General features: G+C 37.3%; 2 protein-coding genes across 2 annotated transcripts; one reads left to right on the plus strand and one right to left on the minus strand.

Annotated features, from left to right (window-relative positions):
* Positions 1 to 175: 175 nt before the first annotated feature.
* On the minus strand, positions 176 to 13,609 carry LOC135691805 (protein DD3-3). The gene is made up of 15 exons (XM_065209783.2): positions 13,407 to 13,609; positions 10,537 to 10,590; positions 8,414 to 8,596; positions 7,882 to 7,938; positions 7,244 to 7,325; positions 6,777 to 6,893; positions 6,070 to 6,246; positions 5,522 to 5,697; positions 4,983 to 5,213; positions 4,276 to 4,446; positions 3,546 to 3,772; positions 2,860 to 3,124; positions 1,780 to 1,902; positions 1,114 to 1,421; positions 176 to 488 (listed from the first exon to the last, which is right to left on the minus strand). Exons 1-15 carry the CDS (start codon positions 13,487 to 13,489, stop codon positions 295 to 297), a joined length of 2,448 nt encoding a protein of 815 aa, XP_065065855.2. The 5' UTR covers positions 13,490 to 13,609; the 3' UTR covers positions 176 to 294.
* Positions 13,610 to 13,992: 383 nt separating this feature from the next.
* Positions 13,993 to 25,607, plus strand: LOC135691806 (protein DD3-3). The gene is made up of 13 exons (XM_065209784.2): positions 13,993 to 14,332; positions 14,451 to 14,504; positions 16,049 to 16,231; positions 17,831 to 17,887; positions 18,643 to 18,724; positions 19,265 to 19,381; positions 19,984 to 20,145; positions 20,539 to 20,741; positions 21,083 to 21,298; positions 23,441 to 23,611; positions 24,282 to 24,505; positions 24,600 to 25,098; positions 25,362 to 25,607. The coding sequence occupies exons 1-13, from the start codon at positions 14,256 to 14,258 to the stop codon at positions 25,447 to 25,449; spliced, it is 2,133 nt and encodes a 710-aa protein (XP_065065856.2). The 5' UTR covers positions 13,993 to 14,255; the 3' UTR covers positions 25,450 to 25,607.
* The last annotated feature ends 125 nt before the right edge of the window (positions 25,608 to 25,732 follow it).

The following is a 25,732-nucleotide window of genomic DNA, read 5'->3' on the forward strand; positions in this document are numbered from 1 at the left end:
CTGCAGACTTTTGGCTCTGATGTGTTTATGTATGAGCTACGTACTTTCTACAAAATTTGCATCTTTTGAGGCAGTGACCATCCATTCTTTTCCTTTCATTTCACCACTTTGTCACTCACACAATTAGTAACAAGTAGTATTTACTTTAAGATTCTGTGAAAAAATGACCAATGTATTCAATGCTGAAGATTAATAGAAAATTTCGTGATAGTTAAATAAAAAGCAATCACGCCCAAACTAAACAAATGAAAAGGCTTATAATAGTAGTGTTTATACGGAGCCTGCTATGTGACGTCATTGGTCAACTGACCAGACCTTTTCGGTCTCATCTTTTGCCTCCTTTTTATTATCACCCTCAGCAGTTACGACTGATTGCTCCTCCTTTGCAAACCGTTCAAATTCCTCCTCTTGTTTCTGCACTTCTCTGTTTTCTTGCTCAGCTCTCTTTTCTTCTTCACTTTTTGAAAATCTGGCGACATACACCCCACCTTGAAAAACAGAATGTGTTTATATAGTGTTTTCAATGTATGCCTAGAATGTATAGAACAAGACAGTTCTTTGTTCGTACTCCAAGTTTCATGCTTAATGCAATAATCAAGCAACTGTTGGGAGAGTATTTAAATCATATATTTCCATAGTGCTTTCAGAGTAAACGACTATTACCAACTAGAATAGTCCCAACAAAATAGTCACAAAGACGTGTTCTACAGCTACACGTCTACAGAGAACTGATTATTCTACAGTTACAAGACTGTATTTTAGATACTGTTTAAGGAAATGGAATTAGATGCTGCTCATTGCCTAGATCAAAACTTTCTATAGTCTCAAACACAATCATTCCTCTCCATGAATAATGCTTCCAGTTGCTGTTGCTGTATTGTGAATGGTGAAATTTTTCAGAATCATTTTGGCATCCGTTTTCACAATGATACTAAGTGGTATTGTTGGGGAGACGAACAAGTCAGTTTTCTTTTTGTTATTCATGTCAAACCAAATTCAAAGATCGAAGTGCATGCATAAAAGTTGAATGCGTATGCTGTTTCACCCCAAGATAGAAGGGGGCTTGCCACACCCTCCCAAACTTTAAAATTCTAGTAAAGCAAAAATACTCACCTGTGCTTATTTTGACTCTGGCCACCCCGTCGCTAACATCCTGCTTCTCTGCAGCATCCCAAGATTTCATATCAGTTGAATAATACACGGTCACATCGGCCTGATCAATGCCTCTTTTCAAAGCCAATTCAACTGACGCTTGTTTCCCATCATCCTTGCTATCTTTCTTTGTATAGACCTTCAAAAAGTCACTTGCGTAACCGTCACCAACGTCCATCGAGCCTCCGTTCTTTGCAATCAAACTCATGCCGCTTTCTACTGACAGTTTCTCTACGGTTATTTTATCATTTGATGGGTCTTTCTTGTCCCTGTTGACAAAAATTTTTAAATAAAGAAGTTGCTTTGAAAGAATACGGCATTTGGATAGGAGAGGGTATACTTCTACTTCATCAATCCTATAGTTGTGCCACAGTAGAGATTCTATATAAACACGAGTTCTCATACATAATTTTACAGAAAAGAGCTAGTAGGATTTCTTGGGCAGGGAAAATAATAGACTTTATACGAATTGTACCATTTGTCCTCATGCTGTATGCTAAGGCTCCTAGAATTTTGAAAATGGGTAGATATTTTGTCAATATATGGGCTTATTAACCAATCGATGCTCTTAGCCTTACTGTTTAAGTTTTTCAGGGTATCTTGCATAAATATTGTTGCTCGGCTTACATTTTTATTTCTGATGCTATGTCCTTCTCATTTACATTTGATTCCAAAGCATTTGCATCTGATTTAATATCCTTCTTGGTTGCATCTTTATCGTTTTGTGCTAATGCGTCTAATTCTGTTGCCCTAGAAATAAAACAGCAAAATCAGATGTCTTAAGCATGTTATTATGATTGGTTTTATGATTGTACCGTTTTTATGATTGGTTGTCTTGAAGGGTCCTGCTTCTTTTGACAATCATAATTTTCAATATACATTTGAACAGAGGTCATTAAGTGTCAATCATTCCTCTGGATAATACCTTTAAGTTCTGCTTTCTCATAAAAAGTTTCCGGAAATTAAGAAAAGGAGCAAAATCAGATGTCTTAAGCATGTCATTTTCTGTGGTAATGTTTTTATGGTTGGTTGTCTTGATGGGTCCTGTTTCTTTTGACAATCATAGTTTCAAATATACATTTAAACAGAGGTTATAAAGTGTCCATCATTCCTCTGGATAATACCTTTAAGTTCTGCTTTCTCATAAAAAGTTTCCGGAAATTAAGGTAGGATTTGGGTGTGGTACTTTCGTTTGTTCTGTTTTCAGTGGATTTCCTCACTGTCGTTAATCGTATGATCGAAGAGTTTTCTGGACTATGCATTCAAGACATTGCCATACTCATTGTGAATTCTATTGTAAGCAATAAACATAAAGTGAGCAGAGGGTAATCGCTTAACACTGTATATTCTTCAAACTGCTTATGCAAAGAAAGTAAACTGGCTGGCAGTAAGTTTTTGTTACTGCACATTTGCATTCAAAACGATGACTGTTCCGATATGATTTCTTTACTTTAAAAATTTCTCTACGATATATAGTGCTTATACTGCCATCTACAAGTCAATTCCCTCAACTTTGAAAGAATCGCTACCACGACATGTAATAAATCTTAATTAATACGAATTGGCATCGTCAAGCCAGGTAGTTTTTAGTGAAACAATTAAAAATATTAGATGATTTCCTTATTAGATTTTGCAGTATTCATTGAAATGGCGAGTTTGTGCAAAAAGTACAGGCCACGATTCCCAAGTATTATTCAAATTTCTCACCATTCAGCAATGCCATCTTTGGTGGCTGAGTTGTCACTAAGTTTGGTGTCTTCCTTGACAACTGTATTGCTGACCACTGGGTCCTTCTTCTTTGCTTCTGTAGCTTCGTCACTGCTAGCAGCTCTCACCACTATCTTCCCTTTTTGACTCCTGTTTGTAAAGTTATTGTTCCTCGTGCACATGTAGAAGTAAGTACCTGAGCGAGTAACCTTTCTTGGCCCCAGATCAAAATACACCGAAGCTTCATCCAGTTCAACTCCTGATCCTATAATTTCATAATTCAAAAGTTTTAGACTTAACCTTGCTAGAAGTGAATAACATGTCCTTAAGAAAATGCGCTAAGAGAAGGTGGATAGTCAGCCAAGTAGAGACAGCAGTTTATTGTTAATTCGTTTGATGACGGAGCGGGCAGGCTTAGTTGTATGGAGAATAATTGAACAAAATATCCCACCGATTTATTAAAGACTAAAGTATGCTCTTTCAGAATTTCAATTAATTTGTAACATATTACTTTCTGTAAATTTAAAAAAAGTACCAGTTTAATGGGTCATGCAAAGTCCCCATTTCGGCCTTCAAGCTCAGCTATAGGAAACGACTTCGCAACAATCGAGACATTTAGATATAAGAAGTTCAAGTAATTTAAAACATATTCCTACAATTCTAAATCAACACGTCGATAAATGTACCTGGTTGCAAAAACGCAAGTTTCTTTGCGTCTACTTCCGCAAGGCCTAGTACGGTACTCGTGACAATATTTTCTGGAAAGTTCCTTCCATACTGTCCATGAACGTCATCCGGCTTTGGTAGCCCCTCAGGGTAGACCTGGTCCGCAAGAAGAATGACATTTGATCGATCAGTCCCTCTTTTCCCTTGTCCTGCATTATTTCCAGGATTAGTATTAGAACCAGTCCATCTAAAATGTAACATTCAAAGTCGTTAACGACACAGAATTTACGCACTTCTAGTTTAGTTAGAAAGGACAATGTGAGACGTAAACAATTATAATTTTTTTCACTTTTATTTGTATCAATTCAAGCTTCTAAAGCGTTTTTGTACACTTCAATGACAAAAGGAAACTAGCTCAGCAGGAACATTCTGGCGATAAAACCAAGTTGAGTTTGATAATATTGCCAGTGGAATAGTAAATTAAAGGAAATAAGAGGGTTTTGGTTTTTTCATTCCCTTTTTATCCACTGTGGACTGTCTTACTTTAAAACAGTGCCAATTTTCTTATTTACACAAAGAAGTTGCGTTAGCTAATCCAAAATTCTCACCAATTTGTGAATATAACATTATATTGGTGAATAACACTGGTTAAAATTGCAAAGATACTTTACCTATTATATCTTCATGAACCTGTATTCATGAAGCTATGTAAATGACATCAAAATTTGCCCTTATACATGTTGCACTTACTGGAAATGAACGAAGTCATCTTTATTGACCACAAGTGTATTTGGCACGTAGTCATACTCCACTGCTGGATAAACCTGCACTATATTCCCTCTTTTTCCACGTACGTTCACATTGTAGATGTTTTTGTTCTTCAACTCTTCAGTTCTTGGCATAATTGCGAATGCAAATGACCTAAAACGAACGCATTTTCAGTATTTATCAGTAACAAGTCATGTTGCCACAAATGATATGCTGTAAATGAACATAGCGATACATTCTGGTATCTAAATTGACAGTTTTGGGGCGTTTGTCTAAAGACCCTTTTTAAAAAGATTATTTACCAAGATCAAGATGTCTTACTACATCTATTTGAAATTGTTTGTATTGAGCATCTTGAGACCTACCCTGTATAGGATTAAAGATTTTAGGTGCTTTTTGTGAAAGTATCTCCGCTCTTTGTTGCCTTTTGTATGGTAGCATACATATTTTTTCCTGCACGATCCTGCTGGATAGCTGATAAAATTTGACTGTATACAATCTCAAAAGTTCACACCTCGAATTTAAGCGCTTTTCTCAATAAAAGTTTCTACAATTCAAAGTATGTAATTATTATAAAACGTAAAATGTCGCTTTACGTGCGCTCCATTTCACATGTCGCATATACAGGCCTAAAATTTCATCTTGATGCTAACAATTTTGCCATTCTAAGATCTTCAAATTATCATTACCTGTCTTGAAAGGTTCTTCCATACTGTGCGGTGTTGATTGCCAGACGAAGCTGCAGTTTGCTTGATCCTGGAAATAGGTTCACAACCGGATTGTTTTTGAAAACAAATCCTCGCTGAACCGCCTCGGCGGAGCTGAGGCCAACCAGCCCAGCGATATCGACTTTGGTTGTATCTCCATTCTTGTCACTGAATGTATTCCATGTGTCGTAATCGTTTGTTGATATGTTGTATCTGTAATGGAAGGTTTGATTTCAGATGGAATTATTTAGCGTCACAAGCAGGCAGTGATTCTAGTTTAAGAAGGATGTCTTCAAGGGGAAAGAAAATACTTGATGATAACATGTTTTTCACTTCCATTGTAAGACAATGTCCAATCAATCTCTAATGCTTCCATTCCATTCATGACATTAGCAGTTCTCCTCAAGTAAGAGATAAAAAAAAGTCCCAAATTATAGTCGTTCTTGTGCTGTTCTTTCTCTGAAGACGAAACTTTAAAGCGAAAATTTTCACTACTAACTAATCAAGTTATGTTGAGTTACCTGATTCTTATCGCACAGCTGTCCTCGTCGAGATTTGGCACTGTCCAGTTGTAAATGTTCATGTACCCATTTCTTCCATTTCCGTTGTGATTGTCACGTGACCACGGTGCTTGAACACAGTCTGGAGCATCAATGTTATGTGCTGGATGCTCCTTCCATGTGGCACCGGTTATTTGCTGCAAAGAGAGGTAATCCTTCTCTGTCAAACGACCTCCTGTGCCTTCAGAATATTCTTATTCGCTTGTTAGTAGTTCATAACAGTCCACATCAAGTTAATTTCTGCGTTCATTAACTTGGCCGCTTACCCAACATTATTAACTGCTATGAGCAAGTTGAAATCAACGATGGGTTATGGGCGGTGATACATTTTACGGTTGGCTATAGACAACTTTGTTGCTAATTTTCAAACCAAATCAACATATGCAAGAATTCATAAGCTGTCAATGAAATAATAAATTAGGATTAATTTGCATATTATATCGACATATATTTGCATCTGTATGACTCGAAGCTCTTTATCAGGAAAGGCACAATTTTGCTACACTGACCTCGCATTCAGCTTGGCTTATGGGAATGTATCTGCCGTTAATTCTTCTTTTGCGACCACCCCTTATTCTGTAAAGGTAAGTCTCGGGGACATCGCACACCCATCTTGACTTTCTGTTTTGACTCTCTCGCTTGTAGTAGTCGCACCTAGAAACGTCGTTGGTTAAGACTGCAATGTCCTAGAACAAAATGAATTGCCGTCTATGTAAAAACAAACATGGGTCAAGAATTCTTCCCTGCATACTGGATATCTATATTGGAATTTCAAGAACTCTTTCCTACTGAAGGAAGACATATTAATTTGTATGCTTCTGCAACACAGAACTCGTCTGTCCCTCATTTCGAAATGTATATTTCAAACTTTAGTCTTATAGATCAGCATATATGGTTATATGGTGCTGACAAAATCTTCGAAGGTAGAAACCTTGCCTTGGCTGCCGTAAAATTATCCAAGGTTGGCTTCAAATACAGGCTAAATGAAGTAATATCAATTCTTGTAACCATAATAGCTTCAGTCAAACTCTGCTAATCTGACTGAATGACTGACTGCCTGCCAGTGACTAATCCTTATGCAATAGCTATTTTCCATCATAGTTACTGCTGTTGAAACCACCTAATGATTATTGGAACGAATTTTACTTCACGTCTAAAACTTCGAATTACTTTACACTGACTGTATACATACATGAAGAGGATAAATTCTGCTTACCTTCCATGGGGTAGGGGACCAGTATGGATAATAATCGCGCTCTTCGGGGCACTCATAGCCACGGCGTGTTCCTTGTGGGTTCTGGCGTGTGTATCTTGCTGATTCTCCTTTCAAATTCTGGTAAGAAACACCATTTGTTTTTAATTAGCTAAACATAATTTTCTTAGACATTTTCTCAACGCCCTTAGACTTTTTGCTAAGGTTTCGTGTTAGTAAGTTTCTAATCTAGCCTGAAACAGTATATACTTTTAATTATTGGCAAGTCATAAAATTAAACTGAGACTTTTAAAGATCAATCTAATTCAAACGTACAAAATTCTTTAAAAAGGTATTAGATCTTCAATATCAAAATGCTTTTAGCTGCTTATCCATATAATTTTTCGTGTTAACAACATTTCCTCTAGAATAATGAATTCATAGTCAGTAAGCATTGTATTGATTGATTGAGTTACAATCATTTTGCGAACCTGATCAGCAGTAAAAAGCTGCTTGTTTCGTCTTCTGTTCTTGCATGTTTCATAATATTTGAAGTCCTCGTGCATTCCATATCTAGAATGGTTCAGGGACAGCTACGGCGTATAGTGCTATTAAAACAACAATGGCGCCTTCGCCAAAAATTCTCATAAAACAATAATGACAATTAGAAAATGGCTACCTTTCAGCAGTAAGAAGTTCTACACACCCGAGGACAGAGTATGTATTGCAACTTTAAATGGCGTTGTTAGAATATACTTGTGAATCATTTAGGTAGCAATCAAGAAAGCTGGATAATTGTTTTTTCCTTTTGCAGACCGTAAGCATAACCTTTTCATGGAGAGGTCTTATAGATTTCTCTGTCATACATCTAAGTTACAGGTATTATCAGAATCAAATCTTTCATAAATGGCTACGTCCTTCAGATCGTTAAGTGAAGAATCAATGTGACAATTAAATTCACGTCAAAATCAGTTGCAACGAACTTTAGAAATATCAAGTTAGATATTTGTTGCACATAATAAAGATGCCTTTTTAAATATTCTTATCTTTATAACTGTTAACTTTACTCAAAATTGGAATATGATTAAGAAGCAAGCCCTTGCTTACTTTTGCATGTAAGGAAACCCACCTCAGATCTTTGTCGCAATCCCTACTTCTGCATGATGTATCTTTGTCTGGGATCGTCCTGGAAAAAAGTAGCTTTTTATCTCTTTCTTCCTTCGTCATAAAAGTTACTTGTATTGTGTTTAAGTGAATGGAGGGGATGATTGTTTGCTTGAAAGCATTGTAAGCATTGTAATGGAGGGGGTTTCAATGGAGGGGGTTGTAATGGAGGGGGTGGGGGTAGTGATGAGATTATCCCCATCATTTCTGTTGAAGCGAAGACAGCTATCATGCTACCTTGGATTTAGTCAAAACTTTGTCTTGTTTGACTATATTTTCTTTGGTTTTCTTCGAATTCAATCACTACACTTTCCCTCCCAGTGCTAATATCACACGACTCGCCTGAAAAACATGTTCCCAAACATAGCACCTTACTTTGTGGGAAACAAAGTTGAGTGTGACATTGCAAATTAGCGGTAATGCTTCATGATCACTGGGTTACTACCATTGGCAGTGATGGAAGAATATGTCAAAGAAATTCTCTATTATAAACAAACCTTGTTTGTGTTCCATCTCTGATCTTGCTACTGCACATATACTGTATGATGATTTCGCAGTTATTGTTAGGGCCGTTGCAGGAGTGTTGGTTCGTCCATTGTATTGGCAACACGGATCCAGAGTAGTACCAGAGTTTTCCAACATTGTATCCACCACGATTGTTGTTTTGTGAATCAAAGAGCCTGTAGCAGACGACGATCAACTTTATGTTATTTGTATTTTACACTAGCTCAGCCTAAACAGTGCATCATCTTTAATCCAGATTTGTCTGATACCTGGAAGGGGGTATCTGACTGAGGGGTCTGGAGCTCTGGCAGCACCCCCCTTTTTTTGCCATATTTGGTAAGCAATTTCGCTGATTGGTAAAAACACCGAAGATTGCATGATATAATAAGAAAAATTTTTAAAGAATGTCTACATATTGATATAGTACATCGTTTAATGCTAACAATACGGGTATTGTCTCTTTTTTCGTTCATTAGCTATGGGAAAACTACAGTTTTCTTAACCGATGGTTGATAATGGTTCTGCATTAAAATTCGTCTGAATTGGAAACCCAATAAAAGCGATATCAATCTTTCGAATCATGTTGCGAAACTGTGAAAAATTCAGAGTCCTCTGGCTCTTTAAATGATGGAATTTCTCTAGGACATGAATATAATTTTATGTTTTTGAAATATTAGAAGTCGATTGATCGAAAAAGTAGGTTTACGAATGGTCAACCATGGTGTTTGCTGTCTCATTTTTGACGACTTTTCTTAAATTGACTCAGCCATTTTCAGCAAACATACTAGTTTGGTATATCCATACAAAAATTAAATATTTGTGAATGTTATTAATCTTGATTGAAATGATTAAGGCTGTTGTATGCCAGGATATCTAAGGCATGTTTATAATCTAGGACGATAGCGAAGTTCATTTTCTTGTGGTAATTGAAAAATTGGGGGCTATGACTTTTGTTGCACTGTAGTACGCATAAAATGCAGGATCTCATTTAATTCTTCAATTCTATGTTTTTGCAAGCGAGAGTGAGGGGTGGGGTCAGGGTAAGGAATAGCGTAATCTACGGCTATGCTTTGACTTAATGTGACGCGACTGATCAAATAAATACAATGCTTGCCAGAAGTCTTTGCACACTAACGTTGGTACAGAAGTCTTTGCACACTAAGGACAAATTCAGCCATTCCCCTTCCCTCTTTGAACAATGTTGGTTTACTACAAAACGACGTAGGGGGATGGGAAGTATGCTTTTTTCTGCGTCTTCTGTGATATTTTCTAAATCATCAACATTGTTGGTTTACTACAAAACGACGTAGGGGGGAAGGGGGGTAAATCATCAACATTGTTTAGGGGGGAAGGGGGGTGCGAGAATACGAGTATCTGGGAAAAGAATTGAGAAATATAAAAACAAAACTCAAATTGCTTGACGTGTAAAGTACTTTTGGCAATGATTGTAGCAGGAATAAAGATGAAGTTGATATATTTGAGTTTATGATAAGGAAAATTCGCAACGTATCTTAGTGACTGCCAATTTTGTTATGCAGTGTTTTGTGCCCCAGTTGTTATTCAAAGCCTTGATTTGCATTAATGTAGTTTCTTGTATGCAGCCGTCTACTCTCTGGCTTTTTTAAGTAACAAATCTTGCGGTAGGATCTTTAGTCATTGCTACAGTAACATCAAACATTGCTAGGTGAATATTGTGGATAATGGTTTTCAAAGCAACCGCGCTGGAGCCTTTTACACTTGACTGCGTGGCCAATTTTTCCACAACCATTTATGTAACAATGAAAGCCTTGCTAATGTTAGCGTAGGATGTGTTTGTTATCTAGATGGTAGATTCTTTTGGTTTGGGAAAAAATAATATTCTAAAACCACAGTAAAAGCATTTTCGCAATATTTGCCTATTGCCTCCGTAAGCAAAAATACTATCAAGCCAATGAATTGCTAACTACATTATGCACGTACATATTCTACCTCCTATTGACTGAAAAGAGCGGTCTTAAGGAGCTATCGTCACAGTTAAGGTGTTTATGGGAGCCTCTACTTGGTACACCGCTATACATGATGGTTAAGAATAGCCCCAAAAACCATGACATAAAGATAGAATTTTTACATCCCTTACCTGTTGGCGTTGGACCTTTCTCTTCCACGCTCGTTTAGACGATTGTTACTTCCTCTGCAACAAAATGAATTCTATTCTTGAACATTGCTTAAGGCTAAGGATGTGTAGGAATACATTTAGTATTTATCCAGTACACTCATTTTTTTATTAGAAACTATGGTCCGGTGCTGGTAGGCAGTTTCTTAAATTTTCTCGCCATTTTGCTATCAAAAGTTTCTTACATGTTTCTTAAATTTCTTAGGTAATGAATTTTTTAAACGTGCTTCCAAGGTAAAGTAATAATTTCACTCACATTCAGAGATAAACTAACAAAGTCATCAAGGAATTTTGTTTTCCTAGAATGAATAACTCTGTTGAGATCAGTAAACAATTAAGCTCATTGAACTTCATCAATGTCAAGTTGAAAACAAAACAAATTTTTAAATGGAAACTTTTCGAGTGTGCAATTTACTGAGAATGAATGCAAACTGCATGTCAAGTGTAGTGTTGCAATATAGCTAAAGTGATGTTCAATGTCAAGACTGTTTCGAGTGTCAACTCGGAAATTTAAAACTGCAAATTATAAAAGTTTCTTAGCTTTTTTCAATTTAGGTAAGGTTGTTTTTTAACCTTCGAAAAAGTTGAGCCTACCCTTATATAACCTGTTTCTTATAAAACAAATGAGTGTATATCATTACACCTTTTCAGGATGTATGAATTGATACTGGTGGATAGCCTGATTTTACTAAGAAGATGGCTGCAGTCAAAAGCCACTTCAGTTTTCAGTTCTTAGAAGGTGGACCCTTTAAGTCTACATGTGTTGAAATTTTACAACAATTCACGGTAGCTCTCCTTCTTTTAATTAGAGAACTATTTTTAAAAAGGGTCAAGTTTGGTGATCTTACCATCTGATTTTCCGACCAAGCAAGATAAGCGCAACTTTGATGCAAACAATTCGAGGTGAACCTTTATGTTACGTTTGGTATAATGTTTTCTCGATGAAGAATTTTACATGTTGTTCCACTTTAGAATAATTCAAGAACAATCTTAGTAGGCTCAGACCTAAAATCTTTTAAGAACTTTCAGAGTCAGTTATTGCGGTACAATTCTCATAAAAAAGGTATGCAAGAAAAATTGCATAGCATTGAGAACTTGATGGTTATTGACACATTATGAAAGAAACATCAAATTTTTTCGGTTTTTGAATATAGAAACGGAGTTCAAAGCATTGTCGATTTGTTGTTCTGTCGTTTAGCAAAACTTGCGGATGCGAAGGGGAAATTTGAGCTTCCGTACCCTTTTGAACGCCAAAACGCCCATTTTTAAAGATACTTTTTGCCATTGGAGGGGCATCCACCCCCTTTTGCCTTCCCCTCGCCACGCTACTTCCTATTTGCGTTGAAAGCAGTGGGGTTTTGATCAGGTACAGCACGGAAAACATGACGTTAACGGTAACACGGTCAGTGACCGCGAGGAAAGCCAACGAAAACAAAAACATTGAAAGACCACACAGAAGCCACGCCTCATTTTCTTTGTTTTTTGAGGAATGTTTCCTTAAAGATGTTGGGGAAAATCTCTCAGAGGAAGGCTGAATACTTTTCTGGGCGTTGTGTAAAGATTGCTTGAGCAATTATTGTCCTTGATGGCTTTAGGGCGTGGTGAAATCTAGAATCTGGGGCACTTCTGATCCGCTGGAGGCAGCGAGTTTGATATGGGATGCAAACACAAAAAAGGATATAACAGTCGTGAACATTTTATATTTGTGTTGTAAAGCAACATCGCTAAGGAAGAAGTAAGATGAAAGATCAGGGTAGTTGACAATATATTTTATTGAAAGGCGCGGAGCCATGTATTCTCCATCTCTCTTTAGCTGAGTCCCTAGGATTGCTGCTCTACGGCTGGGAATCGTTTAGCGTCAATAAGCCTAATTTAAAGAGTTACTTTCTCAACATAGGAACAGTAAATCTGAGTAATGTGAAAAAAGGGATCTGAAAAAGTCGGATACATGGGCTGGGCCGTCTGCCAACGGGTTGGGGGTCTACGCAGAGAATTTCAAAATGACTTTGCAGTTTTCGCAGAATACTAAGCTCTCTGAACAGAGACCGCGCGGACTGACATCAAACCAATCGAAAACGCTTAAAGTGAAATCTTCTATGAAAAAAATATTGCAGATGGATCAAGCAGATAAAAAACTTGCTGTTATTGCATTAAATCCCTTTGTTGTACCTTAGTATAAATAAAGCGCATTCGTCAGCGCGCAGCAACTGTTTGCGGTGCACGCATTGGCGCGCAAAAAATGATGGTTGTGGCGACCGTGTACAGATTGAATTTCCTCTTCAGCCCTTGGAGCAAGCAGCGCAAAATAGAAACTGCCGTCCAGTGCACGAATATTGAACCGGCGAAAGGATAAAAGTTCAGCATACTAAATTTCAAAACAAAAATGGGTTAAAAATTCAAGCATTCAACCATTTTTAGGTTTCAATGGTGTTTCTACGTGAAAAATAACTTTTCATCTTTATCCGTTTATAGTAGTTCATGCATCTATCCAACCTGTAGTATTACGTCCAAACATATATGTATGAGCATGTAATGGTTATTCATACAAAAATATAAGACTAACCAGGGAAACATTTTGAGGTGTTGTGCAATAAGACATGACTATAACACAGGTCTAACAGCTCGCTCTATGTTGTTTTAGTAAGTAAAGTAAACCAGGGAAACATTTTGAGGTGTTGTGCAATAAGACATGACTATAACACAGGTCTAACAGCTCGCTCTATGTTGTTTTAGTAAGTAAAGTAACGTGCATGTTGAAGGCCCAAACCCACAGGGAGGCAGTCAGGGTTCTGTTTTTGAGCCATTTGCAATAAAGAATAAACAAAGAACAATACCTTGGGTTTTGCAGATACATGTCTGCATTAACTGCCAGAATTGCAGCACATATAATAGCCAAAGCTGCAACTAGCGACGCCATCTTTCTTCTCGTTGCTACCTCTGATGTTCAGATCCCCTTCTACCGACAAATTTAACCTAAACTTGCTTACACCCACAAAGTCCGTCACGACCAAATTGAAACAACCAATACAAAAGACTCGCCCTTGGGATCTTTTCAAACTCTCTTGAAATGTCATGAACAAAGCATCGGTTATCTTTATCTAGCCAATGCTCTTTATCAGAGGTATTTGTTTACAATTACAAGAAAACGTATCTTTGCTGTTACTTATACAATTATATAAAAACAAAATTGCTCATGTAAATCATCCCACACAGAATTGACAAATCTCACAAAAGACATGGTAAATCGTCGCCCATGTTAGAGGGAGTGTGGTTTATGTTTGAATTGGTGCATAGGGACAGCCATTTCTGTTTGACAACATCCCTTAGTGATAAAAATATACGGCAAAAACATTGTGTTTTAACAATATCAGATTGTCTGATGTTTTCGTTTTTTAACAACAATTGATGTAGGGGGAATTTGAATATATTCTTCTGTTTGCACTGTGTCAAAGAATTTCATATAATTCAGCTAGGCGCATTTGAGTGGGAGGTTGGGTTTTCTGTTTTTCAATCTTAATGTGTTACCCTCAAATGTTGAATCATTTGTAAATCAGCCTGGATAACAGAGACTTCTTCAAAAGGCGTTTGCGGTTTTTGGACTCTGAGAAAACTGAGCATAGCGAGCACAAAGAGCACAAAGTTGGCCATCAGGTTCTCATAGGCAAGACTCAGACTGAGGAAAGATGGCGATTCGGTGCATCGCTATTTTTCTAACTGTTCTTGCATGTGCCTATGCTGACATGTACTTTCACAACCCAAGGTAAGCTTCATTATATACCCGATAACAGATAACCATGATATCAGATCAATTTCTGAAAACAATATCGTTGATATGCAGATAGGGTTTCGGGTTTCTTAATCATATTTTTCTTTTGCAGAGGCAGCAACAACAGACTGAATGGAGGAGGGCGTGACAGACAAAATGCTAATCGGTATGAATGTTTAAAAGTTTTTGCAACTTTTTCAAAAAACTGAAGTTCATTCTCTTTTCTTTATTAATGTTTGATCATTATTAAAAGATAATCGTGCTGTGCAATCAAACTTGACCAAAAAGCAATCCGAAGCAGAATTTCTATATCCTTAGAATTTGAAATAAATCTAAATCATCCAATCTCCAGCTAAGGTGTTTGTTAATCTGCATAAAGGTGTGGCTTTTTCCTTTCTACCCGTATGCTAACCTTTTCATTATATTTGCTTAAACCACCCTCAAATCGTGACATATTTTATTAGTCATAACCCATCAGGAGCGCTACAATCCTTTTCCTACTACCCTCCCACTCAGATACCACAATTGTAAGATTAATATGATTTCATCTCAACTCAAATCCACCTCTGCATTTTACAGCCCACCATCAGCGTCATTAACACAATGATACAAATAAACGCTCTCTCTATACAGTGGTTTTTCTTGTTCCCAGACTCCATGCGCGTCGATTACGTAATCACGGCATCAAATTCTATGACCACATCTTCAGGCGACATGATGCGAGGACATGGGTGTTTTCATGTACTTGTGCACCACCCCCCTCCCCCCAGCCCCCCTCTCGTTGTTAAGGCAGGCTGAGCATATAAAATACGCAGAGAAATCGTTTCGCCAAACTGTCATTTCTGTCTTATTTCTTTGCTTCGTGGTTCTACATTATAATGTGTAGTATCAAATGATTTTATTGAAAAGTTAAATGGATGCTTTAACCTGTAAGCCGTATATAGGGTCTGCTTACCTCTATTGACCCTACCTCACTGAATGTATCACAATATAGCTTTTATCTAAACAAGCCAAGAAGTGCTAGGAAAAAGAGCCCCAAATATAACAGTCTAGCTGTCATATTGGATATAAAGCCCCGTTAACACGCTTTTGATTTAACATGGCACAATATTTGTGCTGTTCTGTGATTTTCAGTTAGCAGTGCAAAATGCTCTCAAAATTTTCTTTCAAAATTTGAAAGACCAGACAAATCTTTACAAAGAAATGTTTTATTGGCCAAGTTGCCGCCAACACAACTCCATTCCACTTGCGTGGACTAAACATTGCTCGAAGGCGCTGAACAACGCCTTAAACTGTATGTATGTCGTGAGGGACTTTGCTAAACATTGCTCAACTTTGATGCTGACTGTGCAATGTTCAAAAGAGCGCTTTTATAATACGGCTATATAGTCATGTCATCTGTTATCATTTCGTGTATGGGCGACTCAGTTAAAATCAACAAGCATGGTAAAGGCCCGTGTCTATCACTGGATGGATATATTTTGAAATTTAGCAGGACTTTCTACTCTTAGCACAGGGCATGGCCCGCTGGCCTAGATTCGATTCAAACTTAATATGCTTAAATATCAGTATTCTTGAAAGGAAACGATGCCAAAAATGCTAGAAAGTAGTGTTGCATTCAATTAGGCTATGATCTAAAATGATAGAAGCGCCCTAAATTGTGAAGAGAATATCATTTCTTATTAAATTTAAGCAATGCTTCTTTTTTAGGTTATTTGATTCGCAGAACAATGCACGTGGCGGCTATAATGTTGGGAACCTGTATTATTACGCAGGAAGTGTGTTGCCAATCCAATGGACCAACCAACACTCTTGCAATGATCCCAACAACAACTGTGAAATCGTTATTCAGTACATGTGCCATGATCGGCTCAGAGATGGAACAACTGAACGGTATGTGTAGCTTGCTTGTTAAGTCAGGTGAGCGATGGGAGATAATCTATACAGGTATCTAAAGCAAAAATCGACCACCGAATTCTGACAAAGAAACAACATTTCCTACCAATTTTGTTCATGAGTAGAGCTATAACCATCCTTGCCCCTCCACATTCGCTCAATTAGGGCACCCCTGATTTTTGTAATTTCAAGTTTTTGACGATTAGCAGCTTTTTCTTATTTTGGCGCAAGTAAACCAGGACCATGGTCAAGAAAACATCCACCCAGCTAAGGACAAAAACGTCTACCCATCTAAGGGCAAAAATGTCTACCCAGCAAAGGACAAAAATGTCTACCCAGCTAAGGACAAAAATGTCTACCCAGCTAAGGACAAAAATCTCTACCCAGCTAAGGACAAAAATGCCTACCCAGCTAAGGTCAAAAATGTCTACCCAGCTAAGGACAAAAACGTCTACCCAGCTAAGGACAAAAACGTCTACCAAGCTAAGGACAAAAACATCCACCCAGTTAAGGACAAAAATGTCTACCCAGCTAAGGACAAAAATGTCTACCCAGCTAAGGACAAAAATGTCTACCCAGCTAAGGACAAAAACGTCTACCAAGCTAAGGACAAAAACATCCACCCAGCTAAGGACAAAAACGTCTACCAAGCTAAGGACAAAAACATCCACCCAGCTAAGGACAAAAATGTCTACCCAGCTAAGGACAAAAATGTCTACCCAGCTAAGGACAAAAACGTCTACCCAGCTAAGGACAAAAACGTCTACCAAGCTAAGGACAAAAACATCCACCCAGCTAAGGACAAAAATGTCTACCCAGCTAAGGACAAAAATGTCTACCCAGCTAAGGACAAAAATGTCTACCCAGCTAAGGACAAAAACGTCTACCAAGCTAAGGACAAAAACATCCACCCAGCTAAGGACAAAAATGTCTACCCAGCTAAGGTCAAAAATGTCTACCCAGCTAAGGAAAAAAACGTCTACCAAGCTAAGGACAAAAACGTCTACCAAGCTAAGGTCAAAAATGTCTACCCAGCTAAGGAGAAAAACGTCTACCCAGCTAAGGACAAAAACGTCTACCAAGCTAAGGACAAAAATGTCTACCCAGCTAAGGACAAAAATGTCTACCCAGCTAAGGTCAAAAATGTCTACCCAGCTAAGGTCAAAAATGTCTACCCAGCTAAGGAGAATAATGTCTACCCAGCTAAGGACAAAAACGTCTACCAAGCTAAGGACAAAAACGTCTACCCAGCTAAGGACAAAAACGTCTACCCAGCTAAGGACAAAAACGTCTACCCAGTTAAGGACAAAAACGTCTACCCAGCTAAGGACAAAAACGTCTACCCAGTTAAGGACAAAAATGTCTACCCAACTAAGGACAAAAGCATATACCCAGCCGTTTTCTGTCGCGGTTTCAACCCCTCTATAAATAATGAACGGTCCATAAGTAGCTTTTAGCTTCACATCGAAATAAAAGATACCTTCGTGCTTTTGTACTTTTTGTTTCAATTGCTCACTGTACATAGTTATTCCTCTTTACTCTTAATGCAAAATCTTTTTCAATACTTTGCCTTGATCATGCAATCTTCTATGATAGAACTATTCCTGAACATCGTCATCAGTGCAAGAATTTCAACTGCAACAGTGATCTGAGGTAATGTAGAAGCTAATCATTGATTTTCAATTATTATATTGTTGGATCACCATATCCAAAGGTCTATGGACTCTTCTTCTCGGAGATTTTTCATCTACCATCACTTTCCCAAGGAATAAGTCTTCATCGAATAATATTGAAAGGTACTGGCAAATTACAAATTGTAACTGTTTCTCCTCATATAAATTAACTAAATACTTACATAATTGTCATGTTGCCATATGTCAAATTAGCCGCTTATTGAAGGTCACTGGCAGTGCCTTGTAAAGAACGCGATGCACTCTACCTGTTTTGAAAAGCGAAAAAGAAACGATCGGTTTGGTTAACTAATGACAACTGCAACTAAATAAAATTCAGGCCAACGTAAAGCTCGAAATATGCGCTCTCACCTAAGGGCCAAAGCAGACGCAAAGGCTGACCTGTACAAATTGATCATTAGCTTCAGAAAACAGTATATATGATACACGTGCTTTTTGCAACTCTCTTTATCAAGCATTTATCAATGCAAGCCTTGCATTTCTACAAAAACCAGTACTATTTTGCTTGATGAAAACCCGCGCTCATTATTAGATAGTCTTTTCATTCAGCAGATAGTGGGGGTAATCATGTTCCTATCGTCTAATGTGTCTTAGCTTTTGCGTATTGAAGTATCTCATTATTGTAAGCATAATTTTGTTCTCTTCTTTATCTATACATGTGCTAATCATTCGCCATAGGTGCATTATTCTATTGCAACTTATTTGCTATTCTTTTAGATTTGGAATGCACGAAGACTTTGATTATTACCAAGAGTGCAAACGGCGACAACGTAACACTGGTCTCTTTGTTGCTGATCAGGTTAAAACTTTTTATTCCTTTCTTTCTTGCTTGAGTCTAAAGATCAGTCATATTACAGACAGAAAAAAGATGATGCTAATTTGGGTTTAATGGAATGTCGAAGACATAGCAAACCAAATAAAATGTAGTTTTTAATAGCATTGAAAACGAAACCTAGCAAACCTAGCGTCTCTATCCTGATTTCTTCAATGTCGAATCCACATGAATAACGAAACTCAGCTATGTTATTCGATATATGATATGATATGATATGATATGATATGATATGATATGATATGATATGATATGATATGATATGATATGATATGATATGATATGATATGATATGATATGATATGATATGATATGATATGATATGATATGATATGATATGATATGATATGATATGATATGGTATGATATGATATGATATGATATGATATGATATGATATGATATGATATGATATGATATGATATGATATGATATGATATGATATGATATGATATGATATAATATGAACCAGATGAAAGTGATTTGTAATTCGGCTTTTTTTTTCTAGAACCTAAAAGGTAGCACTGCTAAATACACCCGTCAAAACCCTGGAGGAACTCGCAGAGGCTATGAATGTCCAGAAGAAAAGGATTATTACCCATACTGGCATTCAAGTCCTTGGAAGGTTTGTATCTTATGTTGATTATGATATTTGAAAGTTATTGCATTTACGAAGGGGGAGGGGGGCATTTTCCTTAAAAACCATAGTCAACCTGAAGGTTTTTCAGCTAGCTCGTTGTGTAACTTTTTGTAAACTAAATATTTTTTGTGGGTAATTATCTAATTGTGTTACATGACCATTTTTCTCATCTGTTATCGTTTACGATTCCTGCTTTGCATCAAAATTGTGATTATGGTGATTTCACGAGGCAAACTTAAGTTACAGTAAATTGCAACAGTAAATTCTATACAGTTAATTTTTCTCTCCAACCCTTTTAATATGAAGCACATACCCCTCCTTCTCTAGTGACATCTTCTTTGGTGGCTTCATCTCCAATCATCTTCTCTTTTCTTCCTGTGTCTCAATCTAGCTTTATCCTCGACGTTGTCTTCTTCTCCAGATTTTCCTCCCTTCCTATATTTTCCACTTCATCCCTTTTTCCTTTCCTCCAATCTCTCACTCTTCCAATCAACCCTTCCTACTCCTGATTTCTCCTCCTAAATTTTCCTTTTCCCCCAAATCAGGCTTTTCCAATTCTCATTTTCATCTCTTCTTCTTTATCACAGGATATCGTGGTGATGACCAATGACGTCAAAAGATGCGATTTTTACAAGAAAGAGAGCCAGAACGTTGGAACTCGATGGGGATGTCAAGTACCGAAGGCATATTTCACATGCGAGCAACATCTGAGGAATTTGCAAATCCCAAATACCAAGGAAGAATGCGAGGTTAGATTCCAAATTTCTTATGTTATTTATTGTGGTGGTGACATTCATATTTTATTCAAGTTGATTTACACAGTTCATTAACGGCTTAAAGTGTATGTATTGTGCCTACTTCTGTGGCTGTAAACCAAAGAATTGGCCAAAGTGAAAGTAATTAAGAAGTAACAATGATTGAAAGTACGATCATTTCGATAAACTGATTCTTTCATATATGTAAGAGGTATGTTGCCAATTTTGAAAAGGACATGGACGTAAGAAAAACAGATTCCCAAAAAAATGTTCTTTACTAATTTGTATCATTGTTTAGTTGACTTTCTCATCATCCGTCCTATCTAATTTGAATTATTGTTTCAATTCTTTTGAACCATTAAAAACAATCATAATTTCTGCGTTTAGAATATTCGCTATCCACCCAATGATCCATATGGCGAAAAGGCAGTTTGGAAGGAATACCCTGCTCACGGTGTACCAGCACCGGATTGCATTCAATCTCCTTGGTCACGTGATAATCACAATGGCAATGGCAGGAATGGCTACATGAACACTTACAACTGGACTGTGCCAAATATCGAGGCACACAGTTGCGTAATGAGAATTCGGTATGGGGAGAAAATTGCTATGACGCTTTTTGCAATTTGTTAGAAAAATATCAATACTTTACTGATAGAACTTAATGTACAACCAAGGTGTATCGATATGTGCAAATGCTGCTGCTTTTAAACCGTGTATAATTGCTTCTTGATATAAACTTTCTCGTTTTGTTCACCATTTCTGCTGAAAGGGAGATAAGAAAAATACTAGCTTACCTTAGCTGTACGGCTTTCTCTAACTACGCAGTTAGGAGTGCCTAGGTAAACGATCTATGAGCGATTCTATGTATCTGTTCCTCTTAGCTGCATTTCTCCTTCTTATGACGTATCTTTATTCTTTTCCTAATTAGATACAACATTTCAACGAATGATTACGATTCTTGGAAGACTGACTCCACTTCAGTGGTTGACATTGGTGAGAAGGTTGGCCTTGAGAAAGGAAGTGCCAAAGCCAGGGGATACGTCTTTAAGAACAACCCTGTGGTAAAGGTATCTAACAATGCTCCCAAACTGCAACTAAGGTTGGCTATCAACACCGCACAGTTTGGTAGAACATTTCAAGACAGGTGAATTGAAATTTTTTGAAATAATTTTTAATGCGCTTTAAGGCGCTTTAATGGTACTAAGGCACAAAGCTATCCGCAACGATCAGGGTATCTTTGCATCGTTTTACATCTATCTTACGCATAACAGCTCTCTTTGGTAAGATTCGGCATCCTGTCCTGTCCTGTCCTGTCCTGTCCTGTCCTGTCCTGTCCTGTCCTGTCCTGTCCTGTCCTGTCCTGTCCTGTCCTGTCCTGTCCTGTCCTGTCCTGTCCTGTCCTGTCCTGTCCTGTCCTGTCCTGTCCTGTCCTGTCCTGTCCTGTCCTGTCCTGTCCTGTCCTGTCCTGTCCTGTCCTGTCCTGTCTTGTCTTGTCTTGTCTTGTCTTGTCTTGTCTTGTCTTGTCTTGTCTTGTCTTGTCTTGTCTTGTCCTGCTCGGTCCCCTCCTCTCCTCGCCTAACCTTCCTTATCTTTCCTGACCTCCTCTGACCTTCTCTGTCCTTCCCTGCTCTTCCCTGTCCTTCCCTGTTCTTCCCTATTCTTTCCAGTTCCTTTCCTGTCCTCTTCTTTCCTTTTTGCTAATATATTAACAATGAAAAAATTTCGTCAGATAAATTTTCAGCGGATAAAATTCGTCGAAAAAAATTTCGGACAACTTTTCAGAATTTGATCGTGACAAAATTTCGTCGTGCATTTTTACCACAGAAATAGCAACAGATTACTAAAATTGTAAGAGGCAAAACCATACAGACTGCTTTGTATTCAATGCTACCCCATAGTTGAGCAAAGGCGAGTTGAGCAGAGAACATTGGGGTCCTTTTGGAACCAAGATAACGCCCTTTCTCAACCGAATCAAAGACACTTTGGCCATTGGGGGTGGCGTCCGCCCCCTCGCTACGCCAATGAGTTAGAACTATTTTTATCGAACGATGGTGAAAAAGAAGTTAGTAAAGAACCGACAATGATGATGATGATGATGCCTACGATAAAGATAATTATGAAGATGATGTAAATGAGGAAAATGACGTAATTGACATGGAATACATAAATTTATATTCTTGACCGCAAGTAATAGTTTTTCTATGCGAATTCTCAAAAATATTAAATGCAAAAGATTTCCTCGTGAAAAATTTCGTCTCCTCTTGAATTTAGTCGAAGAAAATCTCGTCAAAATATTTGTCCGAAATTTTGTCACGACGAACTTTTTTGTAGTTAATGTTATCAGAAGATTGTTGCACCAAGAATCGCATAACCTCATATTGCACCTAATAATTCTCTTTGTATTATTTTCTAAGAATACATTTCTAGACTTAACATTGTACACAGCATCGAAGATTCTATGTCGTGTGTTCTTGATGTGTACTTTTAACAGTTAAGACAGGTGTACTAACATTGTTTCTGAGAAATGTTTATGTTGCTTTTTTAGCTTTTCTTCTTTTCATAATTAACATTTTAATCAAGAAGTACACAGATATAAGGCTCTGATAATGCCTTATGGGCTTAAGGATTTCCTGTTTGCCAGAGGATCTTACTGCAAACAAGCGACAAAATTGGAAATGGTAAAATTTGATCGACTGAATGGAATTAAAACGAACACACGAGGCGAAGATTTAGCGAAATGATAAATAATTGATTAATGCAATAATGTGAACCAGAATGAAGAATGGATTTCATTTCTTATATGATTTGATAAACCTTCCCTTGAATCTGTCCTTAACATTACCTTACTTTGTTTATTCGCTGCTGCTTTCAAAGGTGCTCCCTGAATTTTATTGCATTCTAAGAAATCTTCCACTTTTGGAAACTGTTTTTTTAGTTTTATAAATGAATGCACAGAATTATTCACTGAGAAACACATTCAGATAATTAGAGTTGGGCCTGGTCAGATAATCAGAATATTAATGTAACAAAAGAATTTCCGTCGGTAAAATATGGTTTTGCACCTCTTACACCCCCCAGCGAGAATGGTCACGCGACGCCACTGAACGTGAAAGAAAGTTTAAGGAAAAGAATCAAAATTGCAAACCTGTTCATTTGATAACTTTCTTGAACCATCTCAAATTATTTTATAATTGACACGTAACCCTTTATACATTCATCACTACAAAATTTGACTGATTTGCTGTATGTTTATTTCCAAATGATTTTATTACCTCTTCCTTTCCAGATCCCATGTGTTCTCAATTGAAAAGCGTTCACCAGAATTGGCAAAAGCTGAGATTCACAACGTCAATGTTCGCGGCAAACGTGGCAATATTGTGCAGACGTATCCAGCAATGGAATACGATTTTGTTCCAAACACGTTGCACATTAAGGAGGGACACTACATTCATTTCCAGTAAGTGCAGCAACTTTTTGATCAAGAAGGTCAAGCTATTTACTAGAGTATTTTAACTGAGTTTGATGTGTTCACTTTTAAGGAAGATCATCTTCTAGCACTTTTGAGACATTTATTTCCCCTTTAAGTTATTTAATAAATTATTTCATAAACCCATAAAAACAGATTTATGTAAAAGGATATTTTTTTCTGCATGGAAAGTATGCTTTTCATTTTAGCTAACAAATGGAATGCTCTCGCTTATGGATATAGCCAGGGGTGTAGAGCTAGGCTGAGCCCCCCTTGTTAATGCCGAAAATTGGCAAATCTCTTCTGTTGCTATTGTTTTTTGCAACATTTTGGCAAGAGCCCCCCTTGTTATTTTGATAGCACTACACCACTGGATATAGCTTCAAAAATTTGAGATGGATTAGTTACCTTTTCCAAACTTGATAAAACATTATGTAGATCCCGTTTTATTCTTATCAAAACAATTTTTCTGTTTATTACATTGGATTTTCCTAATTCGAGCATTTTCATAAACAATGACGATTTTCTGACTGTTGAAATTTCAATAATATTTTAGTAGCATTTGCCCTGCTGGTAAAAGTGAATTTACTATATATTGTTGCATCGTATATTTTCATGATCTTTTGATTTTGTTTACAGCTGTTTACATTATATCTTATAGATGGACAGGCTCTGACAGAAACCCCCGTAATAATGCGGGTGAGGGTCGTGCTGGCACAGACCGTTCTAATGTGATTCTATTGGCCGATCAAATCTATCCGGAGGGAAAGCCCAAGATTAATGTCTTCGGGCAATATGGCCGAAACTTCCCGAAGAACATTTCTGAGGCAAGATTTTTAGGGATGCATAGAGTGGAACTGAAAAAGGCTGCAATACTACACCCTGGTAAGTTAGCAAAGTTATGAGTTCATATATGTGAGACATTGAAAACGTAGCTATTGAATATAGTTAATTAATGCTTGAATATATTTTCCATAAGGTTCTGGACCTACTCTTGATGAAGCGGGTACATATTTCGATTTGGGACCGAAAAAAGTGACTGGATCAGGTACCTACTTCTATATGTGCACACGAAATAATAATTTTTCAAACAGAAGTCAGAAAGGGAAAATTGTAATTGTGAAGTCTGGTGGGGGCACGTCCAGTGATACTGCTACTGACGTCACGAAAGATGAAAGAGAAGTAAAAGAGGCGCTCAAGAAGGATGAAAAACAGGAAAGGTACGACAGTCTTGCTGATTTAGACGCAAAGGAAGTAGATGTTAAAGATACTAAGGACGAAAAGATTGAAGAAGATAACCCTGACAGTAATCTTCTGGTGAAAGAAAATGATGATGAAAATAATGAAGAGACAAACGAAGACTCGGATGAAGGTATGCACAGTGGAACAGAGTTGAAAGACGATGCTGTTAACAAAGTAAATAATGATCCACAAGATGAGAATACAGTGGAGAATACAGAAGAGGCGCCAGGGAACAGGTGAGTTGTTTAGAAATGTTGTCTGTTGCATCTGCTTGTTTTTAATAAAAAAGCTCACCTCTTAAGCGACGTTCATTAACCAACACAGAGGCTGTGCCTTTGGACAATATCTCAGAAAAGCTAATGTAATGAGTTGTTCTGATAAGTACAACCATCTTGTTCCGATCTTGATATTTTATGATGATATATCATTCATGGCGAATTAAAAACTATATGAATAAATCTGTTGCTGATAACTAATCAAACTCTTTTTTCTCCCTCAGGTACAAAAGAGTATCTCTTCTGGAACTGAATGCCTCTTTGCTGGGTAAGGGACAGTCAGACACTACTGTAAAGCAAGTTTCCAAATAGCATCTGAAATTTTACATCATGAACACTTGGCATATATGATAATCATAACCGTGGAAAAGACCCAGCACCATATAATCATATTTTAAAGCTGTTATCTTCAAGTGTTTAAACTGTATTTGTTTTTTTATTGCACAAGCTGATGAATTCAATACTATGAATGCCAGATCTTTTCCTTGCTTCTAGTCTTTAAATAAGCTAATTGTGCAGCATTTCCATGATGTCATCATTTTTAGATTGATGATTATGTTCATCTCTTCTAAGGAATCGCAAAAGAAAAATTCGT

Source organism: Rhopilema esculentum, chromosome 13 (assembly GCF_057945365.1).
Source record: "Rhopilema esculentum isolate cy_ngs chromosome 13, ASM5794536v1, whole genome shotgun sequence".
NCBI lineage: Eukaryota > Metazoa > Cnidaria > Scyphozoa > Rhizostomeae > Rhizostomatidae > Rhopilema > Rhopilema esculentum.